At 49.1% G+C, this 20,490-nt stretch overlaps 1 protein-coding gene across 2 annotated transcripts in view; it reads left to right on the forward strand.

The window, feature by feature from the left end:
• FRMD4B (FERM domain containing 4B) overlaps nt 1-20,490 on the forward strand; it is a 304,300-nt gene that overhangs the window by 117,225 nt on the left and 166,585 nt on the right. The window contains exon 1 of one of the 2 annotated variants that reach the window (XM_081160521.1): nt 19,986-20,162. The exons of the other annotated variant lie outside the window; for it this stretch is intronic. Within the exon in view, the coding sequence (XP_081016647.1) occupies nt 20,001-20,162 (162 nt within the window). The 5' untranslated portion in view covers nt 19,986-20,000. Of the gene's footprint in view, nt 1-19,985; nt 20,163-20,490 lie in introns of those variants that run through there. 2 annotated transcript variants of the gene reach the window in all.

Raw genomic sequence — 20,490 nt, forward strand, 5'->3', positions numbered from 1 at the left:
CTGGGCCAGGGCAGCAACGAAACCCAATGCCTGACGCTCGGAGAGGAAACCAGTGTCACCCTCACTCCAGTCTTAGGGAAAGCGAGTAGGTGGCACTTCTGCAGCCTTTCACCTCCTACCTCTGGGTCCCTGGCAGACATGCTACGTGATCACAGCATCGTGCCCGACCGAGCCTCAGATGCCTTCTTCACAGCAGTTTCCAGGCAGCCACTGCCAACCAGCCGGAGTTGGCAGCCGAGTGGAAAACCATTCCCCAGCCCCAGCCCAGTGGTTGCCGTCGGATCAGAGAAACACATGAGACAAAAATTGTGTTTAATAGCTAACCCTCGAGCATCCTTCAGTGGCCCTGTGAGAGGCGGGCATAGTGTCTCTCGTTAAGTCCAGAGTTGTAACTCAGTCCAGTTTGTGTTCCTTTGATGAAACACCAGATGAAGTGGTTGGCTTGCGACTGGGAACCACAGTGTATGAAAAATGTCCCAGCCTCCCTTTAAATAAGAGATTCATTATTCAAATGAATCAGTGCTCACACCATGAGAGGCACCCAGGAGCGGGCCCGCTGAGCGTGTTCTGCGTCCCACGTCAGTGCCGCGTCCCCGAGGGCTTTACTCGCGCAGCTGCTGGCACTGTTCATGTTTCTTTTCTCTCATGACCAACCCTTACTTTCCCTCCCAGCCAAGCGCCTGTGGTTGAGTTCATAGCCGGTGACAACAGGCATGCCCTGTGGCCAGGGGCTGGGGTGGGGCGACTGTAACACCACGTCTTCCTTAAATTTCCGGAAGCCCCCCAAAGATACTTTTCAAATGCTGATGCAGCCTGGCCGGCATGGCTCAGTGGTTGAGCGTCGACCTAGGATCCAGGAGATCAAGGTTCGATTCCCGTCGGGGCACATCCTGAGTTGCGGGCTCGATCCCCAGTCGGGGGCGTGCAGGAGGCAGCCGATCAGTGACGAGCCTCTCGTCAGTGATGTTTCTCTCTCTCTCTCTCTCTCTCTCTTCTTCTCTCTAAAATCAATAAAGACATGTATTTTTTTTAAAAAATGCTGGTGCAGACATTTGCTCAAAAACCTGGCCTGAATAGGGATGGGTCAGAACTGGCTAAAGATGGTTGTCCGTTGGCAGCTGTGGGCACCTGCCCAAAGGCCATGCCTCTTCTCAGGGAGACAAGGAGGAGGCAGTAGGTTGCAAATGAGGAGGCAGCATTGCTTAGCAGTTTCTCAGTTCGTTTTTCCTGCAGAAGTTGGAAAAGGGGGCAGGAAGGAAAGTGGATATTTTCAAGGGAAACCTGACAAGGGCATTTAAAGGGCCAGTGGGCGGGAGAGCCGCACGTGCTCCTTGCTGTCTGGGAGCCCGTGTGCCTGTGCGAGCGACGACTACTGACGGGAGGACCCGGACGCCCCGGGAGGCTGCGCTCTCACTCCTGACCTCCTGACGCAAGACCTGTAGCACCGCTGTGGAGGGCCCCTGGCAATCCAGGGCCGGGTTTTCCAAGAGCCGCTGCTCATCGAAACAGGCACTTTAAAAGCTGAGCCAATGAAAGTGTGAGTTTGGCCATTTAAAAGCACTAAGCCAACCGTGGCAAAATGTTTTAGCATTTGGCACCCTGTGTCTTTTTGTATTGTACTTATGGGAAGGCAACGAGAAGTGCCCTCCCAGATGGCAACGGTGAGGGCCTTTTTCACGTCTTAAGCTTTTAGATTTATGGGAACCCAATAAAATTGATGATGTGGTGTTATTGATATTTTTGGGGTGAAAAACAAAAAAGCAATGCATCCCTTTTTGGAACAAATGGGAGCATTTAGTAAGTATTATACCCATGATACCATATAACCAAATCATTGAAAATGCAAAAGAACATGATTGGAAATCACTTTACTGTAAAGGCTGTGACTGTGAACGTGGTGTGTGTCCTGGGGCATGGCTTCACTAACAGGGACCAGGTTAAATGTAAATTTCAGTGGGATGGGCTGCCATGGAGCCAGAGTCCCTTTCTGCAGACCAGAAAGCAGGTCACTGTGAAGTAATTTCTGGCACAAATGAGGGAAGGACTGGAAAATCTAGCATCAGAGTAAGTCAGACCTCATGGAGTATCCCGGAGCAAGGGTGTCAGGATTTAGCAATGGTTCTACCTTCGCTTGGTGTCGGTTTACCTCAAAGGCAGGCCCTTGGAGAGGACGCCTGCTGTTTCCCCTGCCCTGCAGCCCTTCACCCTCCCCTTCTGGAAAGAGGACTCCCTTCACTGGGAGGAATATTCTTTCCACACTTCTGACCAAGTTGTTTGCCGGTGCTGCCAATCATGGGTCCCCACCCTTCTGGCTCCTGCTGCTGACTGAGCCAAACAGTACACAGGCCCCAGCCCCTCCACCCTGGCCACAGTGCTTGTATAGTTAATGAGCATCCCTTCCCATGAGCTAACACACTGGAGCTGGCCAAGGAGAGCGCTTTTTTCTCAGATTAGTGGGCCATCGGGACATGCTCCGAGAGCAGCCTTTGGTTGTGGTTCTATACCCTGCTGAGATAGCACACCTGTTGAGATAGCACACCTGTTGAGATAACACACCTGATAAAATGAATGAAGTGCAAAGGAAGCAGTGGCAAGGGCAGGGAGAAAGGAGAGAAAAGTCTCGGTATCCTCAAGGCCCCTTTGACCCTACCTGTTCCCCATTCTGGTCAGATACCCCAGTCAACTCCCTGTTTTGTTTAAATGAGAGTTATGTTTGTCTTGCGCAAAGACATCACAGCCTCTCTTCAAAAAATTAAAAATGGATTCCACTGTGTAAATGTACCACATCCTTTTAACCCAGTCAGCTATTGATGGGCACTTGGGCTGCTTACATATCTTGGCTATCGTAAATAATGCTACCATGAGCATAGAGGTGCTCAGTGATTCCACTTCTGGGTACGTATCCAAAGAAACACAAAACATTATTGTGTGCACCCCTATGCTCATGGCAGCATTATTTGCGATAGCCAAGATATGTAAGCAGCCCAAGTGCCCGTCAATAGCTGAATGGGTTAAAAGGATGTGGTACATTTACACAATGGAATATTACTTTGCCATAAAAAGAATGAACTCATACCATTTGCAACAGCATGGATGGTAGTAGAGGGTATTATGCTAAGTGAAATAACAAAGTGAGAGAAAGACAGATACCATGTGATTTAACTTATATGTGGAATCTAAAGAATTTGAAATCTAAGTGAGCAAACAAACAAAGCAGAAACAGACTCACAAATACAGAGAACAGACTGATGGTTGCCAAAGGGGAGAGGGGTTGGAGGACTGGGTGAAAAAGGTGAAGGGATTGAGAGGTACAGATTGGTAGTTACAAAATAGTCATGGGGATGTAAAGCACAGCATAGGGAATAGGAAATATAGTCAATAACACTGTAATAACTATGTATGGTGCCAGGTAGGGTACTGTAAATATCGCGGACACGTTGTAAAGTATATGATTGTCTAATCACTAAGCCGTACACCTGAAACTAATACAAAATAATATTGATTGTCAACTGTAATTGAAAAAAATTAAAAAGCAAACAAACAACATAAAAATAAGTTCCAGCCTCTGTATCAGGCAGACTACACTTCTCTGTTAGGATGCTGGGCCAGGCGTCTAACCCTCCATTCTTGCTGCCTCCCCAAGCTTTCTTCTAGTGCCCGCAGATGTGCCCCCTGCGTCAGTCCCTGAGGACAGGCCTGTGAGGAAGGCAGTCATGGTCCCGCCCTGGGTAGCTCCCGCGGGTGTCACAGGACCTCTTGCACTCCTTTCCATCCCTGTGGAGTTTGGGGTTCTGAACCCCTAGAGTCACCTTCCCGTACCTTGCCCTCCTTTGTTGGTGCCCTCGTTCCCAGCTGCTCACATGAACTTGACTCTTTGTCTCTCTTGACCTATTTTGTTTGTGTCCAACTCCACCCTGTACCAAGTGCTAACCTCGCTGCTCTGCCTTTATCCTTGGCCTCTGGGTACCCCAGTGTCTGCTTCTTTCCAGACTCTGAATCTAACCTGTCACTCTCTTAACCTCTCTATGCCTCAGTTTCACCATCTGGAAAACAGAGGTACCAATAATAATACCTGTTTCATAGGTGGTGCTGAGGACTAAATGCTAATTTGGCACTTCATAACAAGAAATCAATATACAATAGCTGTGGTTATTATCTGATACTTCTGATTCTAATAAACAGGTTTAAATGCACAGTCACATTTTTAAATCCTTGCCTGAGGATATGTTTATTGATTTTAGAGAGAAAGGAAGGGAGAGAGAGAGAGCGTGAGAGAGCGAGAAACATCAATGTGAGAGAGAAACATCGATCAGTTGCCTCTTGTTTGTGCACCAACTGGATTGGAACCCCCAACCAGGAATTGAACCCGGAACCTTCTGGTGTACAGGATGACACTGCAGCCAACTGAGCCAACCGGCCGGGCCACACTCACATTTTTATCGTTAGTATTCAAAACATGATACTTAAACGATCCTCTAGATTATAAATACATTTTTTAATTTTTCAGAGTTCTATTATTGGACAGAAATCTCATGGGAAAAAATACATTTGCAGTGGATTTCCTATTTGACTTTTTTAAAGAAAACCTAGAAGAAAACATTCTTGGGAATAGATTTGTTTGTGATCTCTAGGCAGAATTGAAGTGTGCAGAGACCTGTGTGTGTATGTGTGTGTGTGAGTCTGTGCGCACATGCATCTGTGTGCACACACTTGTGTGGAATAGGGAACGCTATACAACATTTAGTAAACGGCCTACATTTAAACTTGTACAGTCTGACCATGTCCTTAAGCCTCTTTTGTTTTCAAGCCTGATTGCATTAGATGCATATTTAAGGCTCCTTCACGTCAAAACCTGCCCGGCCTGTTTCTCCTGTCCGTGCAGAATCCCGTGGCTGCATTTGAATAGCGCCTGATACTTGATAATCTCAGGGGCAGGCAGGAATGGCCAGAACGGGTCTGCTTCTCCACTTACCTGGAGAGGAAGGCTTCACTTTTTGCTTGTTGAAATTTCTGCATCGCTGGACCCTTTACTTTGCTAGGAAAAGGCCTCTGGTAGAATGCTACGTGGCATGGCATTCCTGGGTGTCTTTACCATTAAACAAATTACTTGCTTAATGTAAGAAACTGCCCCGTTAGGCCAGCTTTAAAATGAGGCCATTAGGATGGGCTGATGGGTGAGAAACTCCCCAAGTCGGTGCCTGACACGGCTTCTTTTCTCAGGAGCATCTGTGTGCCCACTGGAGGCCCCCGAGTCCCTGCTACACCTCAGAGCACCTGGTGATCTGAACGGCTCGTGCTTGAGAAATGCTGGGATCTTGCCCAGCCTTTGTGTCTCACCCACGTAGACGCACACGGTACCATCAGGAGAGTCTACACCTCCAGCCACTGCTGCGTGTCCCTGGGTGCCCCCCAGGTGCTCAGGGGCTGCCCTCCCTGGCACTCTGTGCTTGAATGGTTAGTACCATGCTCCAGACCTCCCAGTGCTGTGCCTCCTGGAAATAAAACCATCACTTTATGCCTTTTTCACCTGTTCTTTCTCCAGCTGCTTCCATGCCTGCACCTCCTGGGTCCCTTATCCCTTCCACTGCTGTGTGTCATGGACAGTGTTAATAATGTACTGAGGTCAGGGGGGTCCTAGCTCCTGAAGCAACACCCCACCTGCCTGTGTCATAGTATCTATAATCTGCGTTGCTCATTGGATATTAGATGTCTGGGAGGCCTAGAGTTGATAGGGAAATTCACATTGCACATCTTAGGTTTGATCATTCATTCAGTGTATTCCTACATGTATGAATTAAGCTCTTATTATATGTAGGATGTTGTGTTAGCCTCCGGGATACTGAGACAAATACATCATACATCCTGACCTTGGCAAAGCTTCAGCCTAATGTCAAGTGAATTGTTAAAGATCTAAAGAAACAGAGAAGGCACAAATTAACTGGCTTAATAAAGAAACACGTTACCTCAGCGAAGTGGGCCTCCTGTGTAGGGAAGCCCAGCTCCCTCAAGGCTCCAGGGTCCCTCTTGGCGATTGTCTTGCTTAAATCGAGTCTCTGCACTGGCTTCATCCTCAGCTGGCAGAGATGGCTCGACCAGTTCCAAGTGAAGTTTCCCAGAAGCCCGCTCCGCCTTGGCGCTGAATCGCCAAGACTGGAGTCCCCTTTCCTACACCAAGCACGTGAGGAGGAGGGTGGGATTACCATAGTGGCTCAGGCTAATCATGGGTAGAAGGGGTGTTGGCAATCACCCCATGACCACCGAGGTTGGACAGACGTGAGAAATGAGAAATTCGCTGTGGTGTGGCCTGTGTTTGACAGGGTCTCTGTGAGCCTCCAGAACAATGGCCCAGAACAATGGCCTATTCATGGGCTACCATATCTACTCATTAGTGATGGGAGCCTATTTTACTCAGCTAAAAGCTTTTCTGAAGTCTATGTGGAGTATAGCGAATGGATCCCTGAAGTCTACCTCTGTGCTTCTTACGCTGGGTACCCCATCAGGGTATCGGGAGGTATCCTAAGAGATTGTGGGAAACAACAATAAAATAAAATAAAAAAACATGGTGAGAATTTTTAGAAAGAAAAGAAAAGATTTATCATGAAAAAGAATATAAACTCCATGTGACTCTTTGAGATAAAATAGGTGAACTCCATTTCTGATTGCTAACATTGCTTTGGGGCCTGCCCCTGACCCTGATGGTGCATTTCCCCTCCCTTTGCCATGTCATTTACTTGGATGGAATAGTTGAAGAGGGGCAGTCTCCAAAAGTTTTCATTGGAAGGAAACTAAGTTAATCTGGATGCTCTCCTTTCCACAAAAACACATTTCAAAGCTTGTGGGCTTGCCTCCAGCTTGAACAGAATCTGATGTTTGTGGTGGTTGTACTTTATCATATAAATATAATGATTGCATTTTATGTATTTCTCTGCTGTGTACCTTAAATTCGTTATTTAAATACTTTATCTGCTACGAAACTGTGTAGTAGTGTGTATGGAAAATGGCATTTAAACTGAGAGTAAGGAGTGCCAGTAATTGTTGGCTTCCTCTGCACTCTTGCATTTGGTCAGTGTTCTGTTTCAGAAATAGAAACAGAGAACAAATCCACAAGGCACATGAGTTCAGGTCTTATCCTGCTCCTAGCAAACCTTGAAGTCATAGCAACTGAGCCAGCTCCTGCGTGTCCCACAGCACCTCTGAAGGGCTTTAGAGAGCTAAGCCACTTAGGAGGGCAAATGTGTCTCGGATCATCTCTGCTGCTGACGAGACCTATTTGAATCAGGTCAAATGAAAATTAAGACAGTTCTGCTCTAGAGGTCTACCCGCCGCCTTCTTTCTTAGCCCACAGGGCCCCAGCTCTACTAGAAATACCTCACACTCGGGCCACCTGATGGTCCTCCTGGTCTCAACCCTGCTCTCCCAGCGTGATTGTTTCTCACCCGGTGATCGGCCCAAACCCAGTACCAGCCTCATTTCTCTGCTCCCTTCTTCCTTGAAAAATGCTTCTAGACCTCAGAGTAGGTTCCAGGCTTTATTGTTTGGGGCTCTCTATAAATTTCAAGCTCTGTTTTAAATTGCACCTATTTTTTTTTAAATGAGTAAAATCTCTTCACTTGCAGAGCTATGGGTAGTTTAACATTTCCACGTAAATGTAAACTCAATTACCAGGTTTAATGAGTACCCACTATGAGCCAGGTGCCCCGCTGAGCAGTGGAGATGCAATGGTGACAAGCAGGGTGTCCTGTCCCTGCACTGGGGGAGGTGATGGTCTGGAGGCGAAATCAGGCATTCGGCAGGTGATTTTCAACGTGACGGATGTTCAAGAGGGAAAGATTAAGTTGCTGTGATGGAGCACTCACCTGCTTTGGGAGGGCTGGAAGGACATATGGGAGATCACGGGGTGGAACCACGGGCAGGAGGAGTGTTCAGGACGAAAGGACAGCAAACGTGAAGAGCAAAGTGTTAGAACCGGAAAGACCAGCATTGCCCTCTGTAGTGAGGCCAGACATGGAAGGGAAACGTAGACAAAACCCCGAAAGGTCGGGCAGAGCGACAGAGCAGTCCTTGCAATCCAGCTTGTAATTTGAATTACTTACTGATGTAGCCATCATTACCCTAAACAAGTTGAAATTTCAGCCCAAGTTGAATGAATATAGAGATGTTGGGATACAAATTAGCAGCGTGCGCTGGGGTTTCTGTTTGAGCAGTTTCCTGATTTGAAGGACACCGGGGCCAGGCTTCGTGGGGTTCCAGGCTTCGTGGGGTTCCAGGCTTCACGTGGGGTACCCATCCTCAGGTTTCTCAGCAGGTTAAACCTGAAGCTTTGCGCCATGGGAGCCGGGCCACATGCACTGACCACTGTCTTCTAAACTGCAGGACGTGTGGCGAATGAAATACCAGTTGTGCACCCACTTGGCAACGGATAACAGGCAATTTCATTTGCTGTTCAAGCGACGTGTGGGAGCTGGGGCCTGCTAAGGTGGCGAACAACCCAGGGGTCATGGAGCTAGGGCCCGTCCTTAAGGCTCCTTTGTTCCAAATATGGTGGTTTTCTTCCTTGAAGTCCAGTTTTACTCTGCTACCTTGAATGACTTTTCTAGAAGTACTTGAATTCTGATTATATTGTATCGATTTCCCCTGCTATTCATTCTTTTTAAATAACTTTTCATACAAACAGTCTGATGTGTAGGTTTGGAAAACACACTGTGTCTGGAGGGCTATACAAGAAACTAGGCACCGTGGTCGATTTGGGGGAGGGGAGCCGGGCCTTTTCCTGCGGCTCGGATGCAAGGCCTCTTTCTTTCCTTAGAGCCACCAGCTAGGGCTTGCCCGGCAGAGCCCCGGCGGGAGTAGAGCCCCCTCCCTGCCCAGCCAGATGCCCTGTGCAGTAAACAGCTAGGACATCCTCACAGGGCCCCGAACCGAGGCACCAGCACCGCAGAGGCCACGTTTCCTTCGCTGAAAAGCCCCTTGTGTGATTGCATGTGCATTTCAAAATGAGAAACTAAAAAGTAATATGTGCCGACATAGAAAACCAGGAACAGAAAGCCCTCCCCCAGGTAACTACACGCCAGCCGGTGACCCCAGCTCAGAGACCACTGCTCTCGGTAATTTAGTATCTCCTGTTTTTTCCCTAGGTGCTCACTCAGTTTCACAGTGGAGCTCATGTGCAGTACTTTTTCCCTGCATTTATTTTTACTTTGTTTTGTGTAATAGACATTTTTCTAAATAAGAGAAATTTGAACACTATTTTTAAAAAATAAAGGTACTGTATGTTCATTGTAGAATATTTAACAAATATAGGGAAAGGGTTAAGATGTGTTCTGTGTTTTTTGCCTTATTTTGGTAACAGGCTTATTGAGATATGTTCACATATCATAAAGTTCGCCTGTTTAAAGTGTACAAGTCAGTGGTTTTCAGTATATTTACAGAGTTGTGCATTCATCACTATAATAACTTTAGAAGATTTTCATTGTCTTAAAAAGAAACTCTGTGCCCCCGGCAGTCGGAAGTCACTCCCCCTTCCTCCTCCCCCTCCAAACTCCCTCGGCCCTACACAACCACTACCCTGCTTTCTATCTCTATGGATTTGCCTAACTGGACATTTTCTATCAAAGGAGTCACAAATGCGTCTTTTATGACGTGATATGACTGCTTCTTTCACTCCACATAGCAGTGCCGAGATTCATCCATGCTGTCACGTGGATCCGTATTTCATTTCCTCTTTTAAAATGTATTTCTGTTGATCGCTTCACTGATTATTATTCTTTATTTTATTTACTCGCATACCACAAGATTTATGCTTTTTCAGTGCACAGTTCAGTGGGTTTTAGTATATTTACAAGGCTGTGCACTGTCATCACCGCTTAACTCCAGACCATTTTCATTACCCCATGAAGAAACTCCACACCCGTTAGCAGTCACTGCTCGGGTCCCCACCCCACCGCCCCCAGGCCCTTGCAACCACTAATGCACTTTCTACCTCCACGAAAATGCGGCCTTTCGTCTGGCTTCTTTACTTAGCATGTTTTCAGGATTCACCTCTGTTGTAACATGTGTCCGTGCTTCATTCCTTTTAGTGGCTGAGTAGTATTCCACTGTCTAGCTATACCAGATGCTGTGTACCACTCAGCAAGTGATATTTGAGCTCTTGCCACTTTTGGACTCTTATTAATGAAGCTGCTGTGAATGTTCATGTCCAAGTTTTTATCTGAACATGTGTTTTCTATTACCTTGTCTATATACTTCATTTCTTTTTATTGCTCAATAATACTACATTATGCAGATATGCCACTTTTTTTAGTCTGTCATGAGCTAATAGACGTGCGAGTTGTTTCCACCTTTTGATTATTACGAATACTGGTGCTATGAACATTTGTGGACAAGTATTTTTTTTAAAACATGGATTTTCTCCCTGGCGTGTGTGGCTCAGTTGGTTGGAGAGTCATCCTGTCACCGAAGGGTCATGGGTTCAGTTCCCGCTCAGGCACCTGCCCAGGTTCTCCGCTCAGCCCCCGGTCTGGGTGCACACAGGCGTTTCTCTCTCCCTCTCCTCTCCTCTCTCTAGAATCGATGAAGAAAACATATCCTTAGCTGAGGATTAAGACAAACAGAAAGCCCAAGGCTTTCGCTTCGTTTGGACATAGACCTGGGAACAGAACCGCTGGGTAGCGTGGTGATGCAGGCTTAGCCTTTTGAGAAATTACCAATATTTTCCTCTTGGCTGCACTGCTCTACATTTTCGCCAGTAACACACGAGGGTTTCAAACTCCCATCCTCACCACACTGTCAGGCCTGCCTTTCTGCTGGGAGCCACTGCGGTGGGTGTGAAAGTGGGGTAGCATGTGGTTTTGTTTGCATTTCCCTAATTATTAATGATGTTGGGCATCTTTTCATCTGTTAACGAGACATTTATGTATCTGGTTTAAAGAAATCTACGTTTAAACCCTTGACCTGTTTTTAAATTGAGCTATAGGTCGTTTTATGATTGAGTTGTAAACCTTTATATAATGTGGATTAAGTTCCTTATTAGATAGAAGATTTGCAATTATTTTCCCCCAGTCGGTGGCTTGTCTTTTCAGTCCCTCATGGTGTTCTTGAAGCACCAACGTCTTTATTAGATGAAGTCCAGCTTATCTATGTGCTTCTGCTCTCACTTCGGCTTTTCATGCCACACGTAAGAAACCGTTGCCTAACCCAGTGTCACAGATATACAATGATGTTTCTTCTAAGAACTTTATAGATTTAACTCTTGCTTCCGTTCTTTGATCTCTACGGAGTTAATTTTTGTACATGGTATGGGGCAGGAGCGCAGACTCTGTCTTTTGCATGTGGCTGTTCACTGGTCCCAGCACGTGTTGCAGAGACTAAGCGTTTCCCATTGAATGGCGCTGGAACTCCTGTCAGAAATGACACAGCCACTCAGAGGGAAGGGGCGTGGGGGGGGGCAGGGAGAGATTAACCAAAGAACATCTATGCATCTATGGGTAACCCATGGACGCAGACAATAGTGCTGTAAGCCTGAGGTGGGGGGTGCAGGGTAGATGGGGTTAATGGGGGGAAAAGGGATGTCTGCAATACTTTCAACAATAAGATAAATTTTTAAAAAGTGAGACAACCATCAATGTGAGGATTTATTTCTGGACTCTTGATTCTATTTTTTTTTTTTTTTAATATATCTTTATTGATTTCAGAGAGAGGAAAGGAGAGGGAGAGAGAGACACAGAAACATCAATGATGAGAGAGTCACTGATCGGCTGCAGCCCACAACCCAGGCATGTGCCCTGACCGGGAATCTAACCCTGATCGCCTGGATCCTAGGTCGACGCTCAACCGCTGAGCCACGTCCGGCCGGGCTTGATTCTATTTTAGTGACTCGTATATCTATCTTTATGCCAGTACCATGCTGCCTTGATTAGTGTAACTTTGGAGTAAGTTTTGAAATGTGATCTATTGAAAGTAACAAAACATCCAACTAATATCAGCTTAAACTATGTAAGGCCATCTATTGTTTACATCTCACTACAATTCACCTGTAAGTCAGCGGCTCCTGGCTGGTGTGACATCTAAATGCCATCAAAGACCCAGACTTTTGTCATCCCCTTTTCTACTGTCCTAGCTGTCGACTCATGTCTTCTTGATCACAAGATGGCTATTAAAACTCAAAGTATTGCCTTCAAACAACACCATCTCAAACAGGAATCAAGGAATGTTAACAAAATTCTCCTGTGTTCCATCTCTTCAAAGAAGGAAACCTTTTTCAAATCTCTTTAGAAAGCTTTATTTTGTATCTTATTGCTGGAATAGGATGTCATGCCTTCCCTCAGACCAATCATAGTTGATCCTGGGGCAAGAAAAATGACCACCCATAAAATCAGTCTCTGAAAAGAGGGGTAAATGCTGATGGGTTGAGAGCCAATACCATCTAGCAAAATACATAAACATACAAAAAAGAAGCCAAGATTCTCTGTAAGGCCACCAAACTGAGGTAATAATGGAAACTTTTTAAGGTGAGGAGATCTACCTTAGATTTGTTTGGTGCCAGCTCCATCCCAAGTGAAATCCTTGTTTTATTTTTCTGTTATGGTCAAGACAAGATCATAGTTCTCTGGTTCATTGCTCTCACACACTGCCAGGAGCTCTCTGAACTCTTGGTCTGAAGGATACACAACTGTGTTCTCAACTTTATAAAATGGCCATAGGTCCTGAGGCCCGGAGCATGCCAATTCTGGCTTCTTTATTTTCTTGTAGACATTCATTCAGTAGTTGAGAACAGTTTATTATCACTGTCAGCTTTAAGTTAATTTTAGGATAGCAAGATATAAGAAATACTTTTATGTCCCTTTTTTTTTTAATGCCACTTTGCTTTTATTTTGCTCTTGCTGCTAAGGGCCAAATAGTTGAAATTCCTAGCAACAGGCCTGCCAAATCATTCTGTATTTTTAGTAATAATGGGAAAATGACCTATTTTTGTAACCTATCTCCCATATTTGTTTGGCGGCCAGCATCTACCTGGCCTTGAGAGTTTCTGCCACTTGGCCAGGCATTGATCTTGGCTGATTTTAGGTTTTCATTTTAATACAATTATCTGCACATTGGTAGAATGGTTGATAGTTGGAGTCAAAAGTTTTCATATATCTTTTCATTTTTCTTCTATTGTTTATTGTACCAGGGTGAAGATCCACTGGGTTTCAAGTAACTACTCTCTTATCTCCTGTAAGAAGAGAGTTGTTACTTTGTCACAGGTTTTCTTTTTCTTCTCATCGTTGTTTCATTCCTGTTTAACTTGGGGAAACCTAAAGGGTGGGCGTTTTGTCACATTCAGTTACTGGAGTAATAAGTAAGCCTTAGAGCCATCGCTACCCTATAAGTTTTAGTGTGAAGCCAAAGTGAATGATAGCTTATAAATATAAAAGAAATTGCCCTTTTGTCTCTCAATTAAAGTAGGACTGAAAAATTAGCAGCTACACCTCTCAAAATGCTTTTAAATGTTTTTCACTGTCCTTCAGCAACTTACCTGGCTTCTCTGTGTCTCAGTTTCTTTATCATGAAGTGGAGCCAGTGGTGATTTTCTCCCCTGGACCTTGGGAGAAAACGGTGAGAATCGATTGATGCTGTGTGTGGCGCTGCCTTTATTAATTTAGAAATAAAGGGTGCTATGTGGACCAGGTTATTACTATTTTTGTCATTGTTGATGTGCATGTAAATTAGGTGTAAGTAAAAGGTGGCAGAGTTGGGGGTGGGAGGTGAGTGACAAGACGGAACTCTTTCTTTAAAGAAGAAAGTCGGCCTCTCCCCCTGCTGCGCGCCCAGGGAGCCAGCACCCACGCGCCTCCGTGCCCAGCGGGGACTCCTAAGGCTTGACCTGGCCGGGATCCCCACACCCGTCCAGGGCATGCCTCGTGAAAATGGGGACAGTGCGGCCTAACACCACGCTATCTGTTTTGCACTTTAGATAAAGTCACATCCATCCTCCTTTGAGCAAGGAGAATTCACTTTAATAAAATAACACAGGAGCTTTTTGAGGAAGATGAGAAGGTTTGGTTTTGTGGGGTTTTTCCTTCCAGGCGTTTGCTAAAGAACAGAAGCTGGGTAGACGCCTTAGTGCTCGGAGATCCTTTAGCTTGTAGTGTTTTTAGCCCTTTGTGATGCCAAAAAGCTGTTCAGGGTCATGAAGGCCGCTGCAGAGCCCTAGCCTCTCACCAGCAGGTGAGCCTCGAGCTCTGGGGGGCCCAGGCTGGCCCCTCTCCCCAGGATCCCGCTGCTCCGAGTGCTCCCGCGTCTCCTCTGGAGGCCCAGGCCAAGGACACACTTGCCTCAGCCAGAGGGAGAGAGGAGGGGAAGCCGGTGAGGAGGGAGGGACACGGCCCCGAGCCCGGCCAGCCCGAGCTGAGATAGCACTGTGTCCCCCAGGCTCCCGCCGCCCCCTCGGGCTGCTGTGCAAGGTGGGGCACCAGGGCGGCAAGAGCCTCGCTGGCACGGGGCAGCCTTCCCGGAGGCCTTGCTTTGAAGGGGACCTTTGCCCACCAACTCTCGCCCCGTGGGCCCAGGGGGCGCAGACGTATGTTGGTCCCTCCAGCTTAACACGTAGCCATTTCCCCAGCCCACCACAAGCCCGTTCTTCTCCCTGGAGCGAGCGCTGCCTCCCGGCTGGGCTTCCCTGCCCCTGGGCCTCTGAAACACCCCTCCTGCCCCTGCCCCTCAAACTGCACAAAACTGGGTCCCTCTTACCAGAGAGCCTTAGTTCCTACCGCTAGCTCTCCCTCCTGAGCCCCCAGGTCCCAGCGGCACTGTCACCCTCGGGAGGCATCTCTCCCCATGGCCTGCATCCCGTGTCTGTTACGGCCCGTGTGGCAGTGCCCGCTCTTCGTCTCACTGCCCAGTGTCTGCCTCCCCCTCTCCTCTGAGACCCACTTGGACAGGGGCCACTTTTGTCTTGTCCTGTGCATCCCAAGTCCCCCGCTCCTGCCCAGCAGGGAGTGAAACTCAGTACAGAGTTTGTGAGGCGCGATGTGTGTTCGGGATGGACGAATTTTCTGTATTCTCTGTTGACACAAAGCGTCATTCATTTGCCGGTTCAATAATCATTTATTGATGGCCTGCTGTGTGCCAGTCACTGCAGAAACAAAAATGAACAAGACCTTGTCCCTACTTCCACCGGTTTCTGAATGAGGGCAGCTGCCACCCGCCTGGGGCATTCAGAAATGCGTCCTTGTTGCTGTCGCAGTGATTGGGGCCACTATGGGCATGTAGTGGGCAGATCTGAGGTCACTAAACATTTTCCAGTGTGTGGGGTCCTGCTGCACAGGGGCACCCCAGCTGCCCCCCCCCTCGCCTGCGGGGATTCCTCACCGAGCTCACAGTCAGAGAGGAAAGGGGCAGTGTCCTGTCAGCTGTGCCACCGGAGACTCGCAGCAGCACCCGGCCAGGGCTGCCTCCGCCCTGCACCTTGGGGTCGATGGAGAGTCTGCTTTCAAGGCCAAAGGAAGGCTTCATCCCCACTAAGGAGCCTCTAATTTAAAAGAAATAATGAAACCAGAAGTTGAAGTAACAAAATATAAACAGCTTGTGATGAAAATTGCTGTCCTCTTTTTTATGATAAATATTTGAGTAAAAATCATGGAAATGGCGCTTCATTTCTTTGTTGAGGCATGAACACAATTACAGGCTGCTTGTTGCATTTCTTTCCCAAGCTTCCTTTTGGGGAGAAATATCAAGAGGGAAGCCTGCTTCCCCACAAGCCCTGTGAGAGGAGGGGGGTGACTCGACCAGGGCAACCCCCTCTTTGCAGTGGGCGCTGAGGGACTGTCCCCCCTCTTTGTCGTGGGGACTGTCCTGGGCACCGTAGGATGCTGAGCAGCATCCCAGGCCTTACCCACTAGATGCCAGTAGCACCTCGAAGTCGTAAAAACCCAAAATACCCGCAGACAGTGCCAGATGTCCCGGGGGTGCAGAAGGCCCGACTGAGAGCGTGAAGCAGACGCCGTGGTCATCTCGCGCAAGCCCGATGCCTGTCAGAGCCGAGTCACGCTGGGTCACCCCGGGGTAAAGCACATTTAAAACGCCCGCGGGCGTCAGTGGACTGTCTTCCTGACGGACAGCGGAGCCTCGGGAAGCGGTTCTCTGGCACCTGCTCTCTCCTTCTAGAGCCAGCCTGTCCTTTGGGCCGTCCTCCTGCTGGAGACCCTGCAGGAGCCTCGGGGACGGCAGTTTCTCTTCTGCGTCCCCAGCAGAACTCCCGGGAGTGTGAGTAATGGTGTCACCTGAAGCAGCTCTGAAGCCTCCAGAGAGCGGCAGGAAATTACAGTGTGTTGCAGGGAACTCTGGTGCTAGAAAGGAAAATCTTCTTAAATTAAAGAAAAAAAAAAGCGAGATAATTTTGAAGCTAGCCTGATTTAGCTCTCTTACCACAGGAAGTCTTAGACCAATTTCAAGGGCGTGTGTCTGGGACCCAGTATGTCCCACGTGGCCAGTCCATTTTCAGAACGATGCCACCCTTGGGTCGTCTTTTTCTCCACGGCTACACGCCCGGGTTCCGTTGCCACCCAGCCAGTCCCCTGTGTGGAGGACCTTGCCCTTCGGTCCCTCTAAAACCCCACTGCCCTGGAGCACCAGCTGCTCCTGCAGGAGAGGGCGGCCGCTTGGCCCAGAAGCCTCAGCGTGTGTGGTGACGGGAGCAAGGTGTCCTCCCCTGACTGGCACCCAGCTTTGGGCGTACTCTTCCCGGAGTCACAGGAAAGGTTGGCTGTGGCGGGAAAGATCGAGCTTCAAAATGCTTTTTGGGAACTTGAACAAGAGTGGCAGGACTACTCCCCCACGCAAGTCACCACCAACTTTAACACACAACACACAGAAAGGGATAGGAAAGCAGATGTTGACAGTTGAAATTTAAAAAAAAACAAAAATCAAAAAACCACATTTTATTTATACCGTTTTATCTGACTACAAAAAAATGAAACAATTCCTGATTTTGGTGGTGGTGATAGTTTGTTTTCTTTGGGTGCTTACCCTTTGCCACCACTACTCTAAACACTTTATACGGAATAGTTCATTTAGTCATCCCCAAACCCTATGTAGTAAATCCTGAGATCACCCCCATTTTATAGATGAGGATATTGAGGCTTTGTGGTTGAAAGAGCTTGTTTAGGGCCCACAGGTCTTATGGAGCGGGGCTTTAAGTCAGATATGTCCCTCTTGGGAGACTTAGCTCACCCTAAATGCCACGCCCTACAGCAGCGGTTCTCAGACTCTAGCACAAGTAGGAATCCCCCCGAGGCTGCGTGAGAACGCAGGCCCCTGACCTCGTGGCCTTGCTCCTGATTCTGGAGCAGCCTGAGAACTCGCATGTCTAGTTGCCGATGCTGCTGGTTCAAGGACCACATATTATGCCACATCCTATTTTTTAGAAAATAGTGTGAGAACTGACTTTGGAAACCTTGAGTGAGAATGACTGAGGTTGGAACTGACCACCGACAGTAGACCTGTGCATGGACAGGTAACAGCCATGGTGTTTCCAGAGCATCCCTCCTGAGAGGTGTCATGAGACTGGGTAACTGTCCTGTTGTAGGCTTTATCCTGGGATTCCCTGGGCTGCTCAACATTGCCGAGAACACAGTCCCACTGCATCGTTAAAAAAGAGAAATGTACCACCCTCGTTGGTGTTTCTCAGTGGTTAGAACATGGGCCCGTGCACTGGAGGGTCTCGAGTTCGATTCCCGGTCAAGGGCACAGAGCTGGATTGTGGGGTCAGGCCCCACTTCTTCTTCAGAGTATCCTTCACTTATTTGCTTTTGATTCAGTAAGACCTCGTACGTTCTGGTTCTGTAAACTCAGGGACCGCGGTCTTGGAGGATGTCGCCAGGATGCTAATACTAATGAGCCCGGAGAGCAGACTTACTGGGAAGAAAGAAATGCAGATCTTGGGTCAGATCTTGGGTCCTTTTTAAGAAATTCATCAAAAACTCCCAACCAATTTTATTAGTAATAAAAGGAACTAAAAAGTAGTAAAAGAAGAAATCTCATTTAAAAGTTTCTTGATTGTGGTCACTTTGAAAATAGCAGGTACTCTGAGGACAGATTTTTGTGTTCTTTTGACCTGTTGAGTTCCACCTGAATTAGGATTCCAATGGTACATCTGAAACCTGAAATAAAGCTGACTGGCTTGTCCATATCTGTTCTGAGGCCTCTGGGCTGGGTTGGGAGACAGGCTTTGGCGCTTTGGCGCCTTACCTTCCTGCCACTTAATAGCAAAGATAACAAACAGCCCAGGTGTGAAACTGCCAGTAAAATAGACAATTGTCTTCCAGGTGGGTTCAGGAAAAGACAGCAGCCTGGCATGGGCTGCAATGCCTGTGCCATGAGGAACATGACAGTGGCCTATGGGACCCAAATCTGCATGAATTCCACAGGAAGATAGACTTGTGGTGTGTGGAACAGGTTCTCGGGCTCCCTTTCCAAATGCCTGGGGCAATATCAATTCCTAGGGGGAATTTACAAAACAAACATTAATTATCTGGCAACTTCGTGAGTTGTGGAACAGTTTCCTCCAGTTTTGAGTCGAGAATAAACTGTCTGTGCAGGTTTGTGCTGGCAGCTGCTGCTAGACATGTCCAGAGGCTAAATTTTCCAGAATCGAACCAAGGATTCTCTTGTGAGCTTCTGTTTCCCAGCACTTAGTAACTGGACACCATCTGCCAGAGACCAGGACCGTCTTTGTTTTCTCCATAACTGACTGCTGCACTGAACTAGCACAGTCGGGGTGCAGGGCACTGCCTCCTGGCTGGCAGCAACAGGCCTGTTATTTTTTCGGAGACCCTCAGCCAGGAGCAAAGGCAGGTTCTGGAGCACACGCACTGTTGCTTTGAGACTGGTATCTTCATCTCCTGGCTCCAGCCCAACCCAGGAAACCTTCAGGGCTGTTCCCTCAGGAGCGGGGTCCAAAGGGATGCTAGGAAGATTTCTTTTTTCCCCGCTCCTGCATCTGTAGTTGCCCAGAGATATTTATCAGTGTGAACAGAGCCAGATGCCACAGAGATCCTGTAGGGAAAGTAGGATGCTCCCCAAAGCAGATTAGGAGACTGGGGCTGGTGAGCGTGTGTGTGTGTGTGTCTGTGTGCGCTTGTGTGTCTGTGTGTGCCTGTGTCTGTGTGTGTGTGTCTGTGTGTGTCTCTGTGTGTCTGTGTGTGCCTGTGTCTGTGTGTGCGCGTGTGTCTGTGTGTCTGTGTGTCTGTGTGTCTGTGTGCGCTTGTGTGTCTGTGTGTGCCTGTGTCTGTGTGTGTGTGTCTGTGTGTGTCTGTGTGTGTCTGTGTGTGTGTCTGTGTGTGTCTGTGTGTCTGTGTGTGTGTGCCTGTGTGTGTCTGTGTGTGTGTCTGTGTGTGTGTGTCTGTGTGTGCGCGTGTGTCTGTGTGTCTGTGTGTGCGCGTGTGTCTGTGTGTGTGTGTGTCTGTGTGTGCGCGTGTGTCTGTGTGTCTGTGTCTGTGTGTCTGTGTGTGTGTGTCTGTGTGTCTGTGTCTGTGTGTGTGTGTGTCTGTGTGTCTGTGTCTGTGTGTGTGTCTGTGTGTCTGTGTCTGTGTGTGCGCGTGCATGCGCGCAGGACGCGCGGGCCCGGGGCGCTGAAGCTCAGCTCTCCCCCCGCCCTCCGCCCGCGAGGAGTTGCTCCAGGCCCCTCCGCCCGGCGCGGGGAGCGCAGGGGGGTCCTCGCGGGCCAGGGCTCCCCGCGCCCCGGGAGCGCCTGGGCCGGCCTGGCGGGCTCTGGGCGGCGTGCGCGGCGCTGCCGGCCGCGGGCGGGGTGGCGCTGGGCGTGTGCCAGCCGCGGCCGTTGGTTGGCGGGCGCCCCGCCCGGGGCATGCCCCCGCAGCCCCGCCAGCTCGCGCCGGACACCAGTGCGCTGGAGCGTCGGGCCGGCCGCTGGCGGGAGCGGGCGTCGGAGCGCGGGCGCCGGGGCCGCTGTGCGGGGCTCGCGGGGCGGCGGCGGGCCGGGCGCCGGGCCGAGGGGAGGCGCGGGCATGGCCTCGGCGTTCACGTGCGGCGTGGAGGACTTGCTGTTCAGCGGCGGCCGCTTCGTGTGGAACCTGACCGTGTCCGCGCTGCGGAGATGGTACGCGGAGAGGCTGCGGGCTTGCCACCAGGCGCTGCGGACGTGGTGCGGGCTGCGGGACGTGTACCAGGTAAGGCAGGGCGCTCCGGCCCCGGCCCACCTGTGTGATTTCCTGCTCTGCCCTCCACCGCTCCCTCCCGCTCCGACCGGCCGCCCGGCTCCTGGGCCAGGCGCTGGGCGGCTGCGGGCAGCTGCTGCCGGGAAACCTGCGGGCTTCCCGTCGGGGCCGGCGGGGGCACTGGGGCCGCCGCGTTTGCGGACCTGCTGCGGGTCCGCGGGAGCGGCCGCGGCGCCAGGCGGTGCCCTCTCCCGTTGCGGGAGCAGTGATTTCCACTAGTTTAGTCGGAGGGGCGTGAGTGGCTTTTCTTCCCCCGTTTATTTCAGTTTTCCACCGGGCA

This window comes from Miniopterus schreibersii (assembly GCF_964146895.1).
Source record: "Miniopterus schreibersii genome assembly, chromosome: 15".
NCBI classification, from domain to species: domain Eukaryota; kingdom Metazoa; phylum Chordata; class Mammalia; order Chiroptera; family Miniopteridae; genus Miniopterus; species Miniopterus schreibersii.